At 44.5% G+C, this 20,582-nt stretch overlaps 1 protein-coding gene across 1 annotated transcript; it reads left to right on the forward strand.

Moving 5' to 3' along the window:
- Window positions 1-300: 300 nt before the first annotated feature.
- Window positions 301-14,736, forward strand: strbp (spermatid perinuclear RNA binding protein). Its single transcript, XM_030768947.1, has 16 exons — window positions 301-524; window positions 659-824; window positions 1,720-1,864; window positions 4,394-4,485; window positions 5,026-5,121; window positions 5,238-5,349; window positions 6,136-6,233; window positions 8,233-8,338; window positions 8,467-8,550; window positions 9,027-9,235; window positions 10,590-10,742; window positions 10,911-11,045; window positions 11,456-11,596; window positions 11,972-12,113; window positions 12,694-12,750; window positions 14,660-14,736. The coding sequence occupies exons 1-16, from the start codon at window positions 334-336 to the stop codon at window positions 14,734-14,736; spliced, it is 2,004 nt and encodes a 667-aa protein (XP_030624807.1). The 5' UTR covers window positions 301-333.
- The last annotated feature ends 5,846 nt before the right edge of the window (window positions 14,737-20,582 follow it).

Genomic DNA, 20,582 nt, shown 5'->3' on the forward strand with positions numbered 1-20,582 from the left:
TTGTCTCTGTGCCAGTGAATAAAAGAATTACTCATCTTTGGTGTTTGTTTCAAGATTGATTAAAGTTTAATCTTCCGCTGACTTCTCTCCTCCCTCCCCCCTTCACTCTCATTATACACAATAGCCCAGACTCATATGATCTGCACCAGTTCTTTTGTCTGTGTGCGAATGCATCAGTGTGCTCCATTAAAGCCCATTAAGAACTCAACTTGCTCTGTATTAGCTGTAACATTTAACATTCCTCTAACTCTCTCTGTCTGCTCTCTCTCTCTGTGTGTGCGTTTTGGCTGTCAGAGGTCCATCCGCTCATTTGGAAATGACGACCGTCACGTCATGGCCAAACACTCTACCATCTACCCGTCCTCTGACGAACTGGAGGCCGTACAGACACTGGTCTCCACCGTGGAGTGCGCGCTCAAACACGTCTCCGATTGGTTGGACCAGACCAACCAATCAAACACTCCCAGCGTCCAAGAGGATGAAGTTGAAACCAGCGCTGAGGAATCAACTGAGGCTGGCACCAAGTGAGTGATGGAACAAAAGATGAAAGTGACAGATTAATTCAGTATAGATTTATTTATTTCAATACGGATTAATTCTCCTCTCTCCTCTTTCCTCTCCTCTCTTCTCCTTTTTCCTCCTGTGTGGTGTGCTTCAGGGAGGCGAGTGGAGGGGTGTTGTGTGGTGTGATGAGGATCGGTCTGGTGGCTAAAGGCCTGCTCATTAAAGACGACATGGACCTGGAGCTGGTGCTCATGTGTAGAGAGAAGCCCACAGAGACGCTGCTGTGCATCGTCTGTGACAACCTGCCTCTGCAGATCCAGGTCAGGACATACACACACACACAAAGGCCATACAGGGGTGGTGGTTTGATGGTGGAGGGCATCAGCAGCAGTGAAGACAGCACTGCTGTATTTGTATTCTCCCCAAGGAATTAATTCTACACTGCCTTATTCCTTAATTACTCACAGAGGACAGGACAGGACAGGACAGGGCAGGGGTGCACAAAGGGCTAAGCCTGGACCATGGCCCCTCTAGACACCCACACACACACACACACACACACACACATAGAGGCCATGTACAGAAAAGCCGTGAAATGAGAGACCACTCCCTGTAAGAGGAGTTAATGTAAATGTCATTGTAAGACATCACTGGTTTCAGCAAACAGGCAGGCTTAAGACAGTGTGACTCATCCTTACACACACGTGGGTGCACACACACACGCACACACACGCACGCACAGTCACAGAACACGCATTAACAACACACATAGACACACACACAAACACAAGACACACACACACACAAACACAGACTAACACACACAGTGTGTACATTTGATCACCTCAAAGTGGCATGACTGCAGAGGGAGGGGTAATTGATTCCCCCTTTGCTTTGCATAAAGAGAGCGGTGCAGATTGCAGTTGCGTGGCTGGCATTAATAGAATGGATTATAGTCATCTGCCCGGAGTTGAGCCCACACATCAAACGTGATTACTTTCAGTGGAAACTGTTCGCTGGCTCTCTCTCCTTCACCTTATAATCCCTGTTTAACTGCTTTGTGTGCCGGTGTGCGCGTGTGCTTGTATGTGTGTGTGTTTTGGTTTTCGGCTCTCTGTGCTAGGATGTGCTGGCCTCTATGCTGTAACAGTCTGTTTAGTTGAGTTTGATGGAGACAGTGTGATCTTTGAGTGCTTTATGATCTCTCCCTTACAGAAACTAACAGAGGAGAAGTACGAGGTGCAGCGCTGTATTCCTGAAGCAGCTATTTTAGTGTGTAGCACCACAGAGCCCAAACTCACACTGAAGGTCACTCTCACCTCCCCACTGATGAGAGAGGACAGTGAAACAGGAGAGCAAGGTACCCCGTCTTCCGTGTATGTGTGTGTATATGTGTGTGCGTATGTGTGGGTATTGCATACATTGCGAAAACTACAGAAAGGAAGAGGCCCCTAGAAGACTGTGTGTGTGAGTGTGTGTGTGTGTGTGTGAGAGACATGTATGTGCGTGCTATGGGAGGCAGCTGTGTGCATTTCGAACCATGTTCTACAGGGAGATAACAGCGTGTCTCCCTTTAGCTTCCCACCCAGAACCCAACTCCCCAAAGACAGGCATCCACAAAAAGAACTGCACACCTTTCTGTCTACTCCACCTTTCCTTCAACTGCTCTGAGCAAACACAAACACGCCACCCCCAAAAAAAAATCTCTTGCATATTATAGCTGTCCCAGAATCTCCTGCTCTCTCACTCTCATTAGCTGATGGTGCTGATTTAGTCATTCTCACCACACTCCCCCAGTCTCTCTTTGACCCCTTGACCCACAGGGCTTCCTCAGATTGGGAGGGTAGGCCCGAGGAGGGGGAGAGAGAGAGAACAAGAGGATGAACTGCTCCTTACAATAATACACTCTCTCTCCCACTTCATAAGCGCTAAGTTTAGTAATCAGTGCAGTGAAGTTGAGCCAATATTCAGTCAGGTCAGAGTTTATTTTTCGTTGTATGCATGGGCGGCTTACTTTCACTCCTTCTTGCCTTATGTTTCACATGCATTATGACACCTCAGGAGCAGTTTACTCTAATGGGATAGAATCTAGCTTATTGGAGTCAGCAAGACCTTCACATTATCCTTCCCCTCTCCCTCTCTCTCTCTCTCTCTCTCTCTCTCTCTCTCTGAGACAGGGCTTAGAGTCAGTGGGAAGGAAAAAAGAAAGGATGTAACCAGGCTTAGAAATCAATATCCTGAGTTCAGGCTCTCCCATTTATCGTCCGGCCGTGTCAGGCTATTCAGCACCAGGGTCTGAGTGAAGGATGAGAGATGACACAGGGGGGGCTGGAGGACGGAGGGTGGGGGGTGGCCGTACATCACAGAGGGACCCCTCGTATTTCCCCAGCCAGCGGGTCAAGGGCCCTGTCTAAGTGAGGAACAGCTCAATCACTCGTCCTCTCTCAGTCCGACCAAAACTCATCAGACAGGAGAGAGAGAGAGAGAGTCTGTCCAAGCACTCCAATAAACACACACTGTCCAATAATCAGAGAGCACCCCCCCCCCCCCCCCCACACACACACACACATCCACATCACACTCTGTCCCAACACTCTTTTACAAGCACCCCACCCCCAGCTGGACATCTCTCACTTCACCTGACTGAGCGACATGAGCAAGGTCCCTCAGGAGTGTCAGAGCCCAGATGAAAGAGCACAAAGCAGGCCTGCTTAGACAGAGCGGCCCCGGTGGAACGCAGGAAGTCAGGACGACCTGTTGGACGCGCACCTCAAACTTAGCATTATTAACGTTCACACCATCATTCATCAGAAATGATACAAAAAAACTATGCAGTCCTCTGTGGATCTATAAAACATGGTACATGCCTTATTTTTCTGAAGGCCAACAGGTTAGGGGTCTCTGAGAAGTTATTTGTGAAAGACCCAGTGTGCTTGTGCTTGTATGCAATGAGAGCAGGTTGTGTGTGTCTGTGTGCACGCATATTCCAGAGTGCTCTGCAGTGTGTTACCCGTTCGTGGCTGTCTGTAGATCACGTTCATGGTTGTCTGGAGAAGTTCCAGTCAAAACCCAGACTTGATTCCAGGTGAAGCCCCTGTGATATAACCCCACCAATGGCTTTCACATGAAAGATTTATTCTCTTATTATCAGCACATAATCTCTAAAGTCCAGGACCGTTTATCCTCTTCCTCTCATCTCCCTTCACTTAGTACTCAGGACTTAGGTCTGTGGCCCTTCAAACAGAACACCCTTCTCATAAATATGGATTTACTCAGAGAGAGACAACACAAGTGCTCATTTGACTCGTCATTTTCGGGTGGGAGAGAACAATCCTGAACTCTCAAATTAGTGTGTGCGCGCGTGTGTGTGTGTGTATATTTCTCTGTCTTCTCTTGTGGTGATTCGTTCTAACAGAACGCCCACTGCATGTGAATATCATTCCAATGTTTAATCCAAGCACTCTCTGGCTTTAGATTTATCGAAGGTGGTAGCTTGTGCAAAATGTTTTGAGATTACCACCAGTACTAAAAAAAACCCTAACAGCATAGGCACACAAAAAAGCTGTTTAATTGCCTTGGAGGCTTGGTTTTTACACAGAACTTCGAAACATTCTCTACAAGCTAAGGCCTTCGGTAAATCTGGCCCTCCAGATCGTCCAGCCAGCCACTGAAGATGAGCACGGACACTCATCTTGTTTGGATGCAACCCCCCTCCCCCCTGCCCCCCCGTCCCCCACCAAACGGCTGACCCTCTGCTGTGCCTTAACAGATCATCCCCCCCCCCCCCCCCCCCCCTTCTCCTCGGTCATTTTGTGTGTGTATGTGTGTGTGGATGTGTGTGCGTGTGCGTGTGGTTTTGATATTCCTGTCCCGTTCTTCTCGCCGATAGAGGGCGCTGAGGTGAACGAACCGGCGGACGTGCTGGATAGACAGAGGTGCCTGGTGGCGTTGGCGTCCCTGCGACATGCCAAATGGTTCCAGGTTGGCGCTCTGTTCTTCTCATTGTTATTGTAGCCTTATGAACGCAAGCGAATTACCACATATATCAATTACTCACCTTGTTTCCCCAAACGCTTAACACTCCGAAGCTGTTTCTGTCGTACACTGCGGTTTAATTCTCATCTCAACAAATATCGTAAGGCTACAAAAGCAATTGTTCCACTGTTTTTTTTTTTTTTGTGTTTTTTTTTTTTGCCTTTCTTTTCTTTTTTTTGGTTTCGTTTTTCAGTTTTGTTTTGTTTTGTTTTGTTTTTTGCAACCTGCTTGTTGTCATTAAAGTTTGTCAGTGCTTTTTCTGGACTGTTTCTTCCTCCCCTCTCTCTCCTTTCCCGCCCAACACCACTGCCCCGTGTCATGTTCATAAGTCATGAGGTGGAAATTGGCTCCACTAAGTCCCACTTTAACGCACAAACACACAGACACAGACACACAGGACAGAGTAAGCTACAGAGTTTGGATATGGTGTCTTCAGTGAGTTGTGCCATCTGTGTACTCATATGGTGCCCACCCCTTTTCTCACAGGCCAGAGTGAATGGACTGAAGTCCTGCGTGATTGTCTTAAGGATTCTGAGGGACATGTGCAATAGACTACCAGCCTGGGAGCCCCTCAAAGGATGGGTGAGTCAAGGCAGCCTCTCTCCCCGGATCTAAGCTGAGCTGTTCGCACAATGTCCCTGTTATAGACGTCTGACCTTCATTATAATCCTTTTGTGTTTTTTCGGGATGTCGCCCAGCCTCTGGAGCTGATCTGTGAGAAGGCTATTGCGACGTGTAACAGGCCGCTGGGTGCTGGTGAAGCCCTCCGTCGAGTCATGGAATGCCTAGCCTCTGGAATCCTGCTCCCAGGTAGGTTCTCTGTCCGAGATGGACACGGGAACAAGATAACACGGAGAAAGAGACTAAGGCCAAGTCAAAAGAGGACTGGAAGAAGCACTTAGGGTGGAAAAAAAAAACAATCACATGCTAAACTTTTTTTTTGTTTTGTTTTTTTTCAATCTCATTTGTTTAAAATAAATTCGTTTGGCCTAGTATTTCTCAGAGGTTTTCCTGGTGATCTTGTGTGAGTTGAAAACAGATGAATATCTAATGAAAGAGTGATGGAAAGCGTTTGAACACATGCAGATTTTGTGTTGGTTTGCATTTCCTCCTCAGCGCACAGAGGGCAAATGGAACCTCATTTTACTATTCTCAGCTTAACCAGTCAATTCCTCCTGGCCTTCTCTGCCTCTCTGCTTTAATGTGATCATAATTAATTAATACTGAAAGATGCAGGCATTAATTTTTCATTGGACTCTGCAGCATGGGGAATGATGCTGCTATTTATTGATATTTAGAAGGGCAGGATAGATTCTATTTTTTTTTTTTTTTTTTGTAACTTTTGTTCAGAGCGGAGAACCATCTGTCCTTAGCTTAGCGATGATGGTGTTGGCGGTGAAAAGCTGAGAGTGTTTTGATTGAATTGTTATTGTGATTTTGGACTTGTCCCCTAGCTGTTTGGAGGTGATGATGTATTGATCTGACAGGAGCCGCAGTCGTATTCGGGTTGTCTTGGTAGCGGAGGAATGTGACATGTATGTGTGTAATACCATTTTTCACAATAATATATTATATTCTTCTCCTTTTATTTACCAGGTGGGCCAGGGTTACATGATCCTTGTGAAAAGGAGCCAACAGACACACTGTCAGCCATGACCGATGAGGAGGCAGAGGCTATAACGTACAGTGCACAGGTACAAGATGTCCTCATTTCTCCTGAATAAATGAAATCTCACCTAACGTCTAATAACTCAGTGGACAGCAGAGAGCAAACAGTGCCTGCATTCACACTCCTCTGTGTTAAGACAAAACACATTTAGAAGATATCTTCTTAACTTACTTTACATGAAGCATGTAGACTAACTCAGGCGTGCGCGTGTGTGTGTGGTTGTGCATTCAGTGCAGCATGGGGCTCCCATTTATCTCATCTGTGCTCCTGCCATTACTGATATGTCTCTTTTACACATGCGCGCGCACACACACACACACATATATACACCCATCAACCTTATCTCTGCTACTGGTCTGGACTCAGACATAACCTACTACTACTGCATCTCTGTCAACGGCAGCCCACCACACACACACGTTCAGGAGCTTCAGACACACACACACACACACACACACAAGCAGCCAGACGAACAGCACCTCCAAGATTGGCTCTCTAATGAGCGTGGGAAAACGCTGCTGCGGTGACCCACACACCCTGCTCTTTGCCCGTGGGATGTGGATGAGTGTGTGTGTGTGTGTGCGTGTGCGTGCACATGTATGTGTGAACACCCATTAGGGAATGTGTGTGCGGCACTGCAGCGCGAGTGAGCCGCATCGGCGTGTGGATCTGAGCAGCCCTCTCCTTTGAAGGAAGGTGAAAACGGCTGTGGAATGCTAATGAACTTAATTGTATTGCAGCAGATATGTTGGGACTGGGTGAACGCGCAGATCAGTCTACTGGCTCTCTCCCATAGTTCCTCTATGACTGAGCTCTGGATGTGATATCAGACAAATTCGCTTCTCAGTCTTAATCAGACGCTGTCGTGGTCCAGAGATGTTTCTGCAGTTTTCACATATTCACAGCTAAGCACTTTTACTTTGATTCACAAGCCTCCAACCCAGTTCGTACACACTGTTCCTATGAAATAACTTTTAGCTCCTCATGAGTGAAAATGTATCTGTTACATCGGTGACTTCGTGTTAGTCTTTGTTCTTTAGCCGCTGGAGTGTGGGAACAGTGATAAGGAGGTTTTTGGTGGTAAGAGTAGACTAAATGTAGCTGTCTCTTTACACGGGTGCTTTCTTCTCGACGAATTCCAGCCTGGGGAAATAATATTTTCTCAATATGATTGATTTTAGGGTGAATGTGAAGGGCTCCGATGAGATTGCTTTTGTTTGTTCCTTGGCTGTCACAAAATTCATAATACATCACAAATACTTTGACTCATGATTTAGCCAAAAAACATTTTCAGATTTGGAAGATGAAAAACCAAAATATCTTTGTGCACATCAAGTAAAACTAATTATGAAAGGGTTCATCACACAATCACAAACAGTAGCGGTTGTGTCCTCTCACTCATAAACTATTATGATTTTGACATGAGAGGAAATTGGCTGTAGGGTAGGAGGTAAACAGAAATCGAGCTTGTCAGTGCTAATGGCCCCCCTGTTGTGTTGTGTGAGGGTGTCGGGCCGCGCTTTGTTGTAGAGTTAGTTCTCGTTCCCCACCTCTGCAGACGTGAGTCACACAGGGCCGTATGAGGGATGTGTTTTCCATAACTGACATGTCCCCTCACTCATAAAACCATTAGTATTGCTGAAGCATATCCCATGACTCCTGGACTGGTCACTGACTGCTTGATGGTGGTTTGGAGGGGAAAAAAACAAAACAAAACTTAAGCTCTGTGCTTGTCAAGAAAAGGGACAGGTAATGAGGTAATGAAACTAGTAGTGACTGGGTTTTTATGAGTTTTTTTTGTTATTGTTGTTTTTTTTTTTTTCTCCAGTCTGTCTGGTGCTGATGAAATCTTATGAATTGCCGATGAAATCTTATGTATAAAACACCAAACGGTGTTAGGGAAAATGTTATTGGGTCATCAGTGCTCTATCTACTGTGAGCTGGATCACTTTATGTCCCACTGTGGGTGACCTTTCTTTCCCAGCTGTTACAGCCTTTTCTCTGCCTGTGTGTGTCTCTTTCAGCACGCTCTTAGGCTCATGGCATTTGGGCAGATCTACAAAGTCTTGGAAATGGATCCTCTTCCCTCAAGTAAACCCTCCCAAAAATACCCGTGGCCAGACAAAGAAGGTGTGTGTTAGTGTGTGTATGCGTCTGTGAAACATCTGTAGATGGTTCCACATAGTTCTAGATGTTTATTCTTGTCTTGTTGATTGATTGTGGTGGGGTTTTTTTTTTTTTTTTGTGATTTGTGGTAGGCATTGGCCTGAAGAGACCCTATGAAGACGGGTTGATGGATGACAAAGACCTCATCAAGAAGATGAAACGTAATCTTAGAAAAGGTCAGCTGATCTGAGAAACCCGCCCAAAGGACGTGTGACTTAAAGGACATGTCTTACCCGCCTGATCACATGACATTCTGTGAAGGCTTCTGTAATAGGCACACAACAGCTAGCACAGCGTTCCAGAGAGGTCTTTAGCCGGACTACAGAAATGCCTGCTTTGAGCTTTCTTTCCTACTTTCTGCTTTTATTTCTTGCTTTCCTCTCCTCTCTCGACAGACAATGTAAACTCTTCACTGTTAACTGAAATCAATACTTAATATCTTTCTCAAAGATGATCAAGGCTGTTTCCAGCCAGTCTTATCAAAAGTGGTCAAACAGAAGCACTTGTAGCAGTTGGCAGCCAGAATTATGATAGATAAATGCCACTTAATGTGAGGTCTAGACATCTGAAGAGAGTTTTCTTACTTTCTCTCTATTTTATTTCTCTCTCTCTCTCTCTCTCTCTCTCTCTATCACTCTGTCTTTCTCCACAGCTCTTGACAGTAAAGCAATAGACTCCAACCAACCAATGAATGCTCTGATGCGGCTGAACCAGATCCGGCCGGGGCTGCAGTATAAACTGCTGTCTCAGTCAGGTCCGGTCCACGCGCCAGTCTTCACCATGTCTGTGGATGTGGATGGTACTGTCTATGAAGCCTCGGGCTCCTCCAAGAAGACGGCCAAACTACACGTTGCAGTTAAGGTACGTGAGCTCAGAGTCAGACCTGGAGCTAGATGAGTTTGTGAGAAATGAGTTAAAGAATGTTCTGGAAACGTGTATATTCTTAAAACCCAGGTTTACACGTCGGGTGACTCTCAGGGGAAAAAAAAAAAAATACACTCTCGTCTCTGTCTGGCCCATCAGTCACACTCTGGCCCCCACGTTGCATTGTGTCTGTTCTAAAGGGAAGGTTTAATGCCTGTTGATTCTCAGTATGTTTTCAGTGCAGTGCAGTTATTAAGCCCAGAATGAGGACTTCATGCTCTGTTGGTGAATCGATGGGTATGAACTTCTGCACTGTTACCACACATGGCTTAGCTAATGTAAACCACAGTTTTAATCATCTGTGGTCAATCACACACACACACACACACACACACACACACGACAGTACTGAGGTACTGTGATACAAGGGGACCAAATCCATGTAATCCCAGAGTGCTTGTGAACAAAGAGGCTCCCTGGAGCATAGAGCTGGGATAATCCTCTTTGCCCTCAGACTACCATAAAAAGGCACATTCACCAGCCAAGACAAAATCACCAATTTGGGTCAGACAGAGGGCTACACACCCTGGCCCAGGATAAAGCTCCACGCCACACTGTCGGTGGTTTTACTAGAGAGCTTGCTCTTAGCCCCGCTGCCATAATGATACCCTGAAAGACTTCCTATGGGTTAGACTGGATGCCAGTCACATTAAGGAGTCTGAGTTCATTGGTCAGGTGCTAGTATTTTAAGCTGTGTCCGTTGAGTTGATTGGTTTAAAATAATGCCGTATCTCTCTGCATCTTTCCATCCTAGTTTACGCTCATTATCAGGGACCTTGAATTTCTGCATTCTTTTTGGTTTTACATGGAGGCGAGAAAAAAATGTTGCTGATCAATGAAAAGATCATTAAGCTCGAAATATCCTTTCTTCAGTCAGTGTCTAAGTTGCAGCACAGTCTCTTTAAAGCAGCCCTGAACTCACCGTGAACTCCCTGCCATGCGAGTATATGGAAATATTCTTCCCAAACTGCATCATTAGCAGCCTCCTCATTACAGAGACACTCTCACAGCCCAGAACCAAACCCCCTGGCCACCTTACACTCACGAGTCTCACATAAACATTGACTGCTTGGGCATTATGGACTGGACCAACAGCTACCAACATTACCAGTGTCTTCAGTCATTTGCTGTGTGGATCAAAGGGGTCTCTGTGCTCATATTTCAGTGTAGGTAGTTGAAGGTGTTGTTGTCACTGAAATGGAACTGTGTGTGTCTGTGTGTGTGTGTGAGACGAGGCTGTGGGAGCTTGCGGTCTTGGCTGTGGTCTATAACAGAGCGCTGTTTCCCTCAGGTGCTGCAGGCTATGGGTTATCCCACTGGCTTTGACACAGACCTGGACTGCATGAGTGCAGATGAGAAGTCTGACGGGGAAGGGAAGAGCGAGACGTCCACACACTCCAGCAATAACACAGCACACTCCACAGACAGCTCCAACACACTGGAGGTACACACAACATTCATGCACATGATTTGCAGTATCTTACCTGGATGTGTCCAGGCAGACCACCCTATATACACTTTGTGTTGGTGATAAAAGAGGCGCCTGGGTTCTACAGCACTGGAAACTGAAAGGTCTTCTGGTCTCTTGTGTCTTCTTGTCCTCGCGTTGTAGGTGCGAACTCAGGGTCCTATTCTGACAGCTAGTGGGAAAAACCCAGTGATGGAACTGAATGAGAAACGCAGAGGGCTGAAGTATGAGCTCATCTCAGAGAGCGGCGGAAGCCATGACAAACGCTTCGTCATGGAGGTCAGTCCAGCTTGACCCCACTTCTTCACACAGAAACACTCTGTATCTACTGTGCCTACAAAACATGCTCTCTATATCCACTGTATCTGTAAACCGCGCGCTCCACAGCCATGCTATCTTCAAAACCTGGACTCTACAAAGTGCCCCACATCTAATCTTCGCACAAAACGCTCTCTCTGGATTTACATTACGTTTATGCATTTTGCCGACGCTCTTTGCCACACTGATATTAGCATCTCCGATGTCAAATTCACGTTTACAAAATACGATTCCATGCCAGACACCATATCTGCGCCCATACTTCACTCTGAATTTCCCACCTGTTTAGACAGACCCAGTCAATCCACAGTTCATATGTAGATAAGTCAAGCTTACCGCCCGTTCAGTACCTCACGTGTCCTCATTGACAGGTGGAAGTTGATGGACAGAAGTTCCGTGGCGCGGGGCCCAATAAGAAGGTGGCTAAGGCGAGCGCTGCGCTAGCTGCTTTAGAAAAACTTTTCTCTGGACCTAACGCTGCTGGAAACAAGAAGAAAAAAATTCTCCCTCAGGTGGGTTATCAGTACTCAATACATTAGTCAGTAATCAATGTCACCATCCTGATACTCCCTCCAGCATGCAATCAATGGGCAGCGAACCCTGTGTCTAACCTTCCTCTGTGTCCTTGATCAATATTCTGCCAATATACCGCCATCTTATCCAGTCATATTAAACACTACACCAAATGCTAATCAGTAATCAATACACTGCCCTTGACTACTGATGATCTTTGGGTTGTGTATGAGAACAAATCTGATCACCTGGCAGAAGCCAACCTGTGCTGGACTCTTTTTTTTCCTCAGTCCACAGTGATGTGGGAGTGAGTGTGTGGATACTGATGTGTGTGTGTGTGTGTGTGTTGTCTGCTGTGTGTGTTTGCTCCTCAGACTAAAGGCGCCATCGCTGCGGCTGCTGCTGCCTCCGCTGTAGCGCAGGCTGCACGAGGTCGAGGGAGAGCAGCGCTCACGAGAGGGGCCTTCATCAGTGCAGCCGCCGCCGCCGCCGCCGCACCGGGATACGTCACGCCAGGTACGCGTGTGCGCGCAGGGTTCGAATTACGGGTCTGACCCCACTAATTAAGACTTGAACCCCCCCCCCTCCCAAAAGAGGTCAAAACAGTGGTCCGGGGGGGTCAAAACGTTTATATATCCGATGCTATATAGCCCTGGAGAAGAAGTTGACCCCCTCGATTGTCATTGTATAATTCGCACTCTGTGTGTGCGCGCTTGTGTGTGTGGATAGTGAGAGAAAGAACTAGATGAGGAGTGCAGTTTTGAATTGTTGACTAAGATTTTGGAAAGCACAAACTGAGAATTTAGTTTTTTGTTTTGTTTTGAAAAGAATTTGGCATTGATGGTGAAACCAGGAATCGTGAAATGTCACCTCAATGTTTCATGTTGGCAGCCGCTAGCAGTAAAGTACACTGTACATTTTATGAAGTAATACCAAATACCTGTGTGTATGTGTGTGTGTGTGTGTGTGCGTATGTGTGCCTGTGCACTTGATGCTGTACACGATGTCTAGTTACGGTTCTATATGACAGAAGTTGTACGTGTGTAGAGTTTGGTGACTCTGAGAACTTGGTTGATAAAAAGTTGTGTCTTCACAGGATTCGGGACCCCATATGGCTATAGCGCCGCCGCAGCCGCTGCTGCTCCTGCTTACGGTACGTAACCTCCCCCCCCCCCCAAAGGCTAGGGTCCCAGTCCCCACCCACCCCCACTCCACTCTGCCCATGCTTTTCAATTAGGCCGTAAGAATCCTGAATCGGCTAGCTGACCAAACCAAGCTGAGAAAAAAAAATCTGGAATATGAAGATGAATCATAACCTTTTGGTTCTTCCTGTGGTTGGAGCCAAGCCTTGCTACGCTGCACCTGAGTGTCCAGAACGCTGCCTGCTGGTGTGCCTGTCCCACTCATTCTTTCCCTGGACACCTCTCTCTCTGTGTCATCCTGCTGTCTACAGCCAATACGTGTCCCATTCAAAGCAGCCGCCAGGGGCCTGTCCACTTAGCGCGCACACACACACACACACGCACACACACACGCACACACACACACAGTCATTCAGTTTCACTCTTGTTTAGTCTGTAGAAAACATTTATTGTTATTTATTTATTTATTTCCTGTGAGCTTTATTTTGTGTTGTTTGAGTACATTATTGTGTTTTTCCCTCATTTGGTCATGTCTTCACTAGCAGAAGCAGCTACTGAGCTGTGATCTTCTCACTTACATTGACGTGGAAGAGCTGCAGGGTGTTGGCATGTCTCTCATAGCCTCTTTCATCACTCCTCAACCAGATTAATACTTGCTCAGTCTCTCTCGCTCACTCTCTCTCTCTCTCTCTCTCTCTCTCTCTCTCTCTCTCTCTCACTTGCTCCCTCTCTCTCTCACACACACACACATACACACAGACACACATATACACACACACACACACACACAGAGGGCAGAATAGCAGTGCCAACAGTAAATCTTTTGGGTATGTGTGTAGTGAACTGCATAGGGAGTCTCTCATAGTTTGGCCCTGCTGCGGCTGCTTTGAATGAGTCTTATGTGCAGGGGGGACTGGGGTTGGGACTCAGGGCTGATTGGAGGGTGGGGTTCATGTTGTTTTTGGGGGCCCTGGTCTCTACCTGCCACATAAAGAGTGTTCCTTCATTGGGCCCTACGTGACCCCCACAGTGAGAGGAGGCCTGGTACAGGGCTCTAAGGAACAGTGTGCTCTCCTCTCTCTCTCACTTCTCTGAGAGCTGTTTGTGTGTGGGGGTATGTGTGTGTGTGTGTGGGTAGGTCCGAGTGTGGTTGCAGGCTGAATGTGTGTGCATGTGGGTACTATCACTTCAGTCATGTGATTTTTTCAACTTTTGCCTCCTGTTGCTGCTTTGTGATTTCTAAATGGGAAGGTTACTGTCAGAAAAATGACCACCATGAACATTAGGGAAGACACACACACACACACAACCTTCTCAGCCAAACCACAGAGTGAAGGGTCAATACAGTCACAACAAACCAGCCCACTGCAACTTTTGTCAGCCTTACCTGTCTAGCGCTTTGCCCCAAACTGACATTTCAGTTTCAAGAACTAGCCATAGAAGTCAGACAAACAGTATCTGTCAGATCCAGATATGTCCAAATCCTCCCAAATGCCTCAGTGTCTTTGAGGGCCCAGCACAGTGTTAACTTTATAACAGGCCAATGTGATCAGGAGGGGAAATCTGAACCCTTTTTTGCCCGTCGAAAATAACATGTATTTTCCTACATTTTAGGAATGTTAAAATAATTTGATGTAAAATGCAGGATTATGGTCCTATGCAGACACAAACAGCACACACACTCTGTTTTTCTATCTCTGAACCTTTAAAAATGGCTTACGCTGTAACCTCTCTTTGGCCTTCTGACTCTCTTCTTTCCCCTACCTTTATTCTTCTCCACCTTCCACTCTACGTAGCCTTGCGCTAGAATGAAATTGACTTGGCACTGGTCTAGATAAAAACCTCAACAATCATCCATATATATATAGTTTTTTTTTTTGCCCTGGACTCATGTTGAGTGCTCTTTTCGTTTTTCCCTAGGTTTGCCCAAGAGAATGCTTCTGTTGCCTGTCATGAAAGTGCCCGCCTACCCAGTCCCCCACTACTCCTTCTTTTAGCTCAGGAGCCCACCAAACACACAACCCACTTTTACATAAAAGGGAAGGTCAGGCCGTATGTCCGAGCTTAACACGGGGACTAAAGCTAAGGACTTGAGCGGAGGATCATTTGTAAAGTGCATTTTATTTTGTTCTCTTTGCTGTTTCCAACTTTGAAACGATACAACTGCGGGTTTTAAGTTCTTAAAATAAAAAAAAAAAACAAAACAAAACAAAACAAACAAAAAAAAAAAAAACTTGAAGGATTTGTACTGTGAATTGTTACCTCATTCTTTGGAATTTAAATTATACCAGCCTTTTTTGTTATTATTGGTTGTTTTTTTTCTAGCAGATGGATTTAGGCAATTGTGATTTCAATCTCTGTAAACATAAGATGAGGTCTGTTAAATATGTATAGGTCTAATTCAACTACTGTTGACTAATAAACCTTTGTCTCCTACGTTTGCTGCGCACTGACTTGTGTGTATCCGCAAAGCAACACTCAGTCCTCAGCTAGAACCATGTGCTCATAGTAAACTCATGGACCTGTACTACAATCAGAAGCTTGTACTAGATTCATAAGATTCCACTAGAAGCCAACATGTATTCTGCAATCATAGACGTAAAGTAGATTCAAAGAGCTGGGATCGAATCATAGTCATGTACCAAGCTTGGGTCTCTGTGCCAAATTGGTCTGTGCTTAGACTCTCAAACCTAACTTAATGAATAGCACTCACTGATGTGTTAGTCATTCTAGCAGTGGCTGTAAGAATATTGAAATAATTCTCATAACATTGCATGACACTGGTATTGAATGATGTCAGTATGCTGTGAAAGCACTGTTCAGGGATGCCTTTGTTAGCCTCACTTCCCTGTCAGTTCATCTAAGAACTTTTCCATATTCCCATATTCCCTTTGAAAAAAAAAAACCCTCTCCCGTGCCAGTGACCAAGCATGAGGAAAGTATCTAACTCATACTGAGAGAGACTAGACACCCCCATGACTTCACGCAGGTTATCTGTTTTCCTTATTTGTCTAGCAATCAGATGAGGCTGGTTGGTTGGCTGGTTTCCCCCCCTAATGTTCCCCACAGTGGTCAATAATAGCCCATCAGCAACACAAAGCTCCAAACAGGAGAGTCGAACAAACCTCATAGAGCAACACCAAACGGAGTCTCCAGTCACAGCCCCTCACCGGAGAATCGAAAGCAGCAACAAGGGATCCATGGAGACATGCTATCTAACTGTCTTAGGTTGTGATGTTTTTTTTGGTTTTCCTTTTGATTTGTCCTCATGGTGAGTGTCTTAGAATGTATGTGTATATGTGTATGTGTGTGTGTGTGTGTGCGTGTGTGCAAGCTATAAATTTGCCCCCCCATGGGTCAGCACAAGCAACCTCACCATCATCCTCCCCTTCCATCCACTTCTGCAGCTTGTATGCTTTCTGCCCAGCCTTCACCCTTCTCTGGCCTTTGCCTCCATGGAAAGCCTCCGTTAAGAATCCTCTGTATGCTAAAATCACAGCTTCATTGGGGCAAGAGTCACTGAAGACATAAGTATATGCAAATGGGTTTTGGACCTAATGAAACCTTGTAAGTGTGAATCTGTTTCTGTATGGCATAGAAACATTCTGCTTATGCTTAGGTAAAGCAAAACAAGCTGTGTATGTATGGTCCTGTTCAGTAACTCATCAATCCTTCAGGCCTCATTGCTACCATGAATAATATGGGCTATCATTTTACAGAGCTCAGGTTACTCTATACTCCATCTACTAAGGCAGAGATGGAGTCAGAGCTGAGATAAAGGTAGTCGACTAAGAACCTAGTGGCTCTGTCCCATCGGGAGGTGCTTGTGCTAGCCAGTGACCGGGGCGTAGTCATCGCTGACGAGAGGAGACTGCTGTCTCCTTTGTTACTGCCAAAATTTGTGTGACTGCTTATAGTTTTGACAATGGAACCGTCTTTTCATAAGGTTCTTCCATATCATCTGTCCTATTCCAAAACCTTAAGGGCTAGTCCTCTCTCGTGACGATGACAGATGTTGTACAATGCTCTCTTCAAAATCACATTGGTTTTGATTGGTCGGAGTTATGTACTAACCACATTGTCTGAACTTGAAAGTTGCCACATTTTTTCTCACATTCCTCTGCTTTGTCTAAAAACGGATAAGCTCCAAGTTTTTTTTTTTTTTCCTCTTCTGGATATTTTTCTTTTTGTTCGATTTTGTGGGAAGTGATAACCGTGCAACTTCAGTTGTTGATGTCTTGATTAACCTGAGACGCCCCGGTGCAATGAAAACCCCACATACAGCCTTGAAAGAGCAGAGACCCTAGAGTCCCTTCCCACCAACCTCCACACCCCCAGAGTATGTTATGCTGCCTCCTGCAGGGCCGGAGCATTAATCGCAGTCTCTCTGCTCTTCTCCTCACTGTAGGTGGTCTTTTCATTGACAATCCCTTTTACCAGCCGCGGACCATCGCACCTTTTATTATTCACTTGGGTCCTCAAGATCTCTTCTCTGACTTCTAGAACCATCAGGTTGTGTGGCTCTAAAGTGTGGTACTGCTCCAGACTTGACCAGGCTGTCTCCACTGCGCAGAACGCTCCAAACTCAACACACTTGCCTCCTTAACCCAACTATACCCCACTTAAGGAAAAAGACAACCAATATTTCAAAAGCAATACTGAATTTGACTTGGAGTCCACCTCAGCTCAAACCCAAAGGGCTGGGGACTTTGGTCTTTCTTATATAGCAATACACCTTGAACTCTTTGGCTTCAAGCTTACTTGAGATGACGTGAATGTTCAGTTGAGTCTTACCCAACACAGCACTGCAATATTTCATTTTTCATTGTATATTCACTCTGTGTATGTGTGGCTATCCTATAAATATATGCACATATATCTATGGTATATAATACTATAAATATATATGTGTAGATATGTTATATATATGTTATATATACACAACATTGTTATGTATATATAACATTGTTATATATATATATATATATATATATATATATATATATATATATAAGTATATATATATAAGTATATAAAACATTGTTGGTATAAATTATTTTAGAATTGCAAAGTGAAATGTAAGCATAATCCTAGAAAACAGCTTTCATTGAATTTTGTATACACTAAGCAAGTTAATCTAGTAATCTATGTGGACTTGTAATATGAATCTTCTTTCTTACTCTACCTGTAGTAGGTTAGTGATGCTTCCTTTTTCGCGCTTTGAGCATTGGTGAGCACGCTCAGTCTGACTCAAAGCCTGGAGTTTTGGCTCGGACAGGAGAAGCCCTTCCAACCTCTCGCCCTTCTAGGGACGCTCTCTCTCTTTCACTTTACACTTATACACACTTCCTATTGAAGTTCCAGTCAGAAAGCACATCCCTCGTTTTAGCTGTTAGCCCTCTTCCAGAGTTGACTGAGGCATAACACACACACACACACTCACACACACATACACATTATGCACACTGTGGTGTGTGACCAGGTTTGTTGGGCAGCTAGAGTAGCCCGGTCACCCAAGTGACTCAAAGCACATTGTTTCTGCTCTTTACAATGGCGACGGTGCAACTCTAAGTCCTCTGATTTCTTAACTCAACCCAGCACGCTGTAGAGGTTTCAACAGCAGCACCCATCCCAGTGTATCTTTCTCTCTCTCTCTCACACACACACACACTAATGCTCAGCTTAAGGCCAAGTTCACCTCCAGGCTGACTAATTAAACCACTGACCAAGGTCTTTACAAACAGTAGCCCCTCCACAATGTACCCATTAGTTCTAATACTCTTAAAGTGTTTGATTGGAATGGAGTTTTAAGCATGCTTGGGGTGAAAGGACAGTCTTGATAGTGACTTTAGGCAAATCCAAAGCCTTTGCTGATGTTATCTGCATGATCGCTGCTCAAAAAATGCTCCAAAAATTTTATTACAAATAATTTGTATTTCAAAATTACCCTTCATCCTGCTAGAAAATGGGGGGGGGATCCAGACTGAAAAAGTCTTTGGTATTGATATAGCTTTCATGTTATATTCCCTCAAATGTAATATTAGAAAATCAGTCATCAAATAATGGGTTTGTGTAACAGTATTTTTTCAGTTGGAAATGAAATACTATTCTGAGCCACTTTCTTTCTTTCTTTTTTTTTTTTTTAGAAAGAGCTAGAAGGTTGCTCAGTTTAAGTGTACAGACAAGCGTGAAGTCATGTGATCTGAAGTAGTTTTGAACGTCAAGCATATTCACTTATGTAGCTTGTGTTCTATAGCACATCAAGAAACTAGTCTTAATTCAGCCTGCAGTACTAAAATGACAAGCCAACAATCACTGAATTATTACAAAAAGTACATCAATCGCTGTTTATCTCATTCATTCAGATGTTCATACTGGTTTGATCTTCACTGTTTGTACTGTCACATCTTCTGTAGATGATTAATGATGTTTCAAAAACAAATTTCTGAAAGTTATTGAAGCTCAAAACACCCCCCCCCCCCCCCCCAAGAAGAATGACTCCAAGCGTGTATGAATTAGAGATGGTAAGTCTAATATGGGTAAGTGCGTTCGAAAGTCCTTGTTCAGTTTTTGTTTTGTTGTTATGTTTTGTTTTTTTCATTTTTACTTCAAGGACAATGTACAAAGATAACATTAGTGAGTGGGTTGCTGTTATGATCCTTTTAAATTGAATGGTTTATGAATGGTTGTCAAACACACAAGGCCCTTTCCATTCCTATAATGTCAAATTGCATCCTGCACAAGGATGTAACAGACCATCACGAGTCAAACGTTTAATCCTCCTATTTTTGTATGTCTTAATAATGATGATCAATATTGAAATAAACTGGAAGGAAAATATAGAGATTGGTAGATTAGTTGAAGGTAGGTTCAAAGTCTTCCATGTCTCATTAAGTGCTTTTCTGAGTGCTTCAAACAACAACAGTAACATGTCACATTTTATCATGCACCTTGAGTCTGAATGTGTTTCATACTTGCTTATCATAACATAACCAAAGTTATCACAGGGAAATAGGCAAAGAATTTTACAGATATAGCAGGGATATTTGTGTAGCCCAAAAAAATAATAGATGAGCATAAAAAGCCATATGGTTCAGCGCAAAAAGTATATGATGTTTGGTGGCAGCCTTGTCTTCTTCCTTCTTCCTTAATAAGGTTTAAGGATCCTCAGAGGGGCACTGAATACATTACTGCAGACACTGTCATCTTTAAGGGCAAATCATTTCTCATATCTTTTCAACCTAACTTTGCTTTCTCTCTCTCTCTCTCTCTCTCTCTCTCTCTCGCTCTCTCTCGCTCTCTCTTTCTTTCTTTCTCTGGGTAGTTCTGACAGCCAGATGGTATCCATAAATATATTGCGAGGAGTCATATTTTAGTCGTGTTTAATTCCCCCTCATCAGAGGCGACCAAAGCTAATCAAGTGTGTTTCAATTTTCTGTTGTGCCCCAGTGAGGGCAAAAGATTTGAAAAGGCATTTGCACAGCTGCATTTCACATGAGAATGCGAAGATGAGATTGGGAGGAAAAAAAAACTGTCATGAGAAATCTCAGAGGAGCCCTGGCTCTTTGGAAAGATGCCAAAATGAAAAACCATCGGATCTGAGGTGTTGATGAAGAATGGATAATCTAAAGTTTGTGATTCTCAGAGAGCTGAGTATAGATGGATTCCATGCAAATACTGACAGATTGTCAAGGGCAAGGCAAACTAAAAGCCTCATTAGCAATACTGCATATGCTACTCAGGGTCGCAGAGAACTTTGGACTTGCAGTAGCCTAAATGTCTGAAAGCTATAATTTACACTTAGATGTAAAGAAGGGGGAAAAGAACCTCACAAAACCAACTG

This window comes from Chanos chanos, chromosome 3, assembly GCF_902362185.1.
Source record: "Chanos chanos chromosome 3, fChaCha1.1, whole genome shotgun sequence".
In the NCBI taxonomy this organism is placed as follows: domain Eukaryota; kingdom Metazoa; phylum Chordata; class Actinopteri; order Gonorynchiformes; family Chanidae; genus Chanos; species Chanos chanos.

Excerpts from the sequence above, each read along its gene's own strand:
- strbp (XM_030768947.1), top strand. The coding sequence starts at position 334 with ATGGCCAAACACTCTACCATCTACCCGTCCTCTGACGAACTGGAGGCC. Across the intron at positions 6,234-8,232 it reads CTATAACGTACAGTGCACAG|CACGCTCTTAGGCTCATGGC; the intron begins GTACAAGATGTC and ends TGTCTCTTTCAG. Across the intron at positions 9,236-10,589 it reads AACTACACGTTGCAGTTAAG|GTGCTGCAGGCTATGGGTTA; the intron begins GTACGTGAGCTC and ends TGTTTCCCTCAG.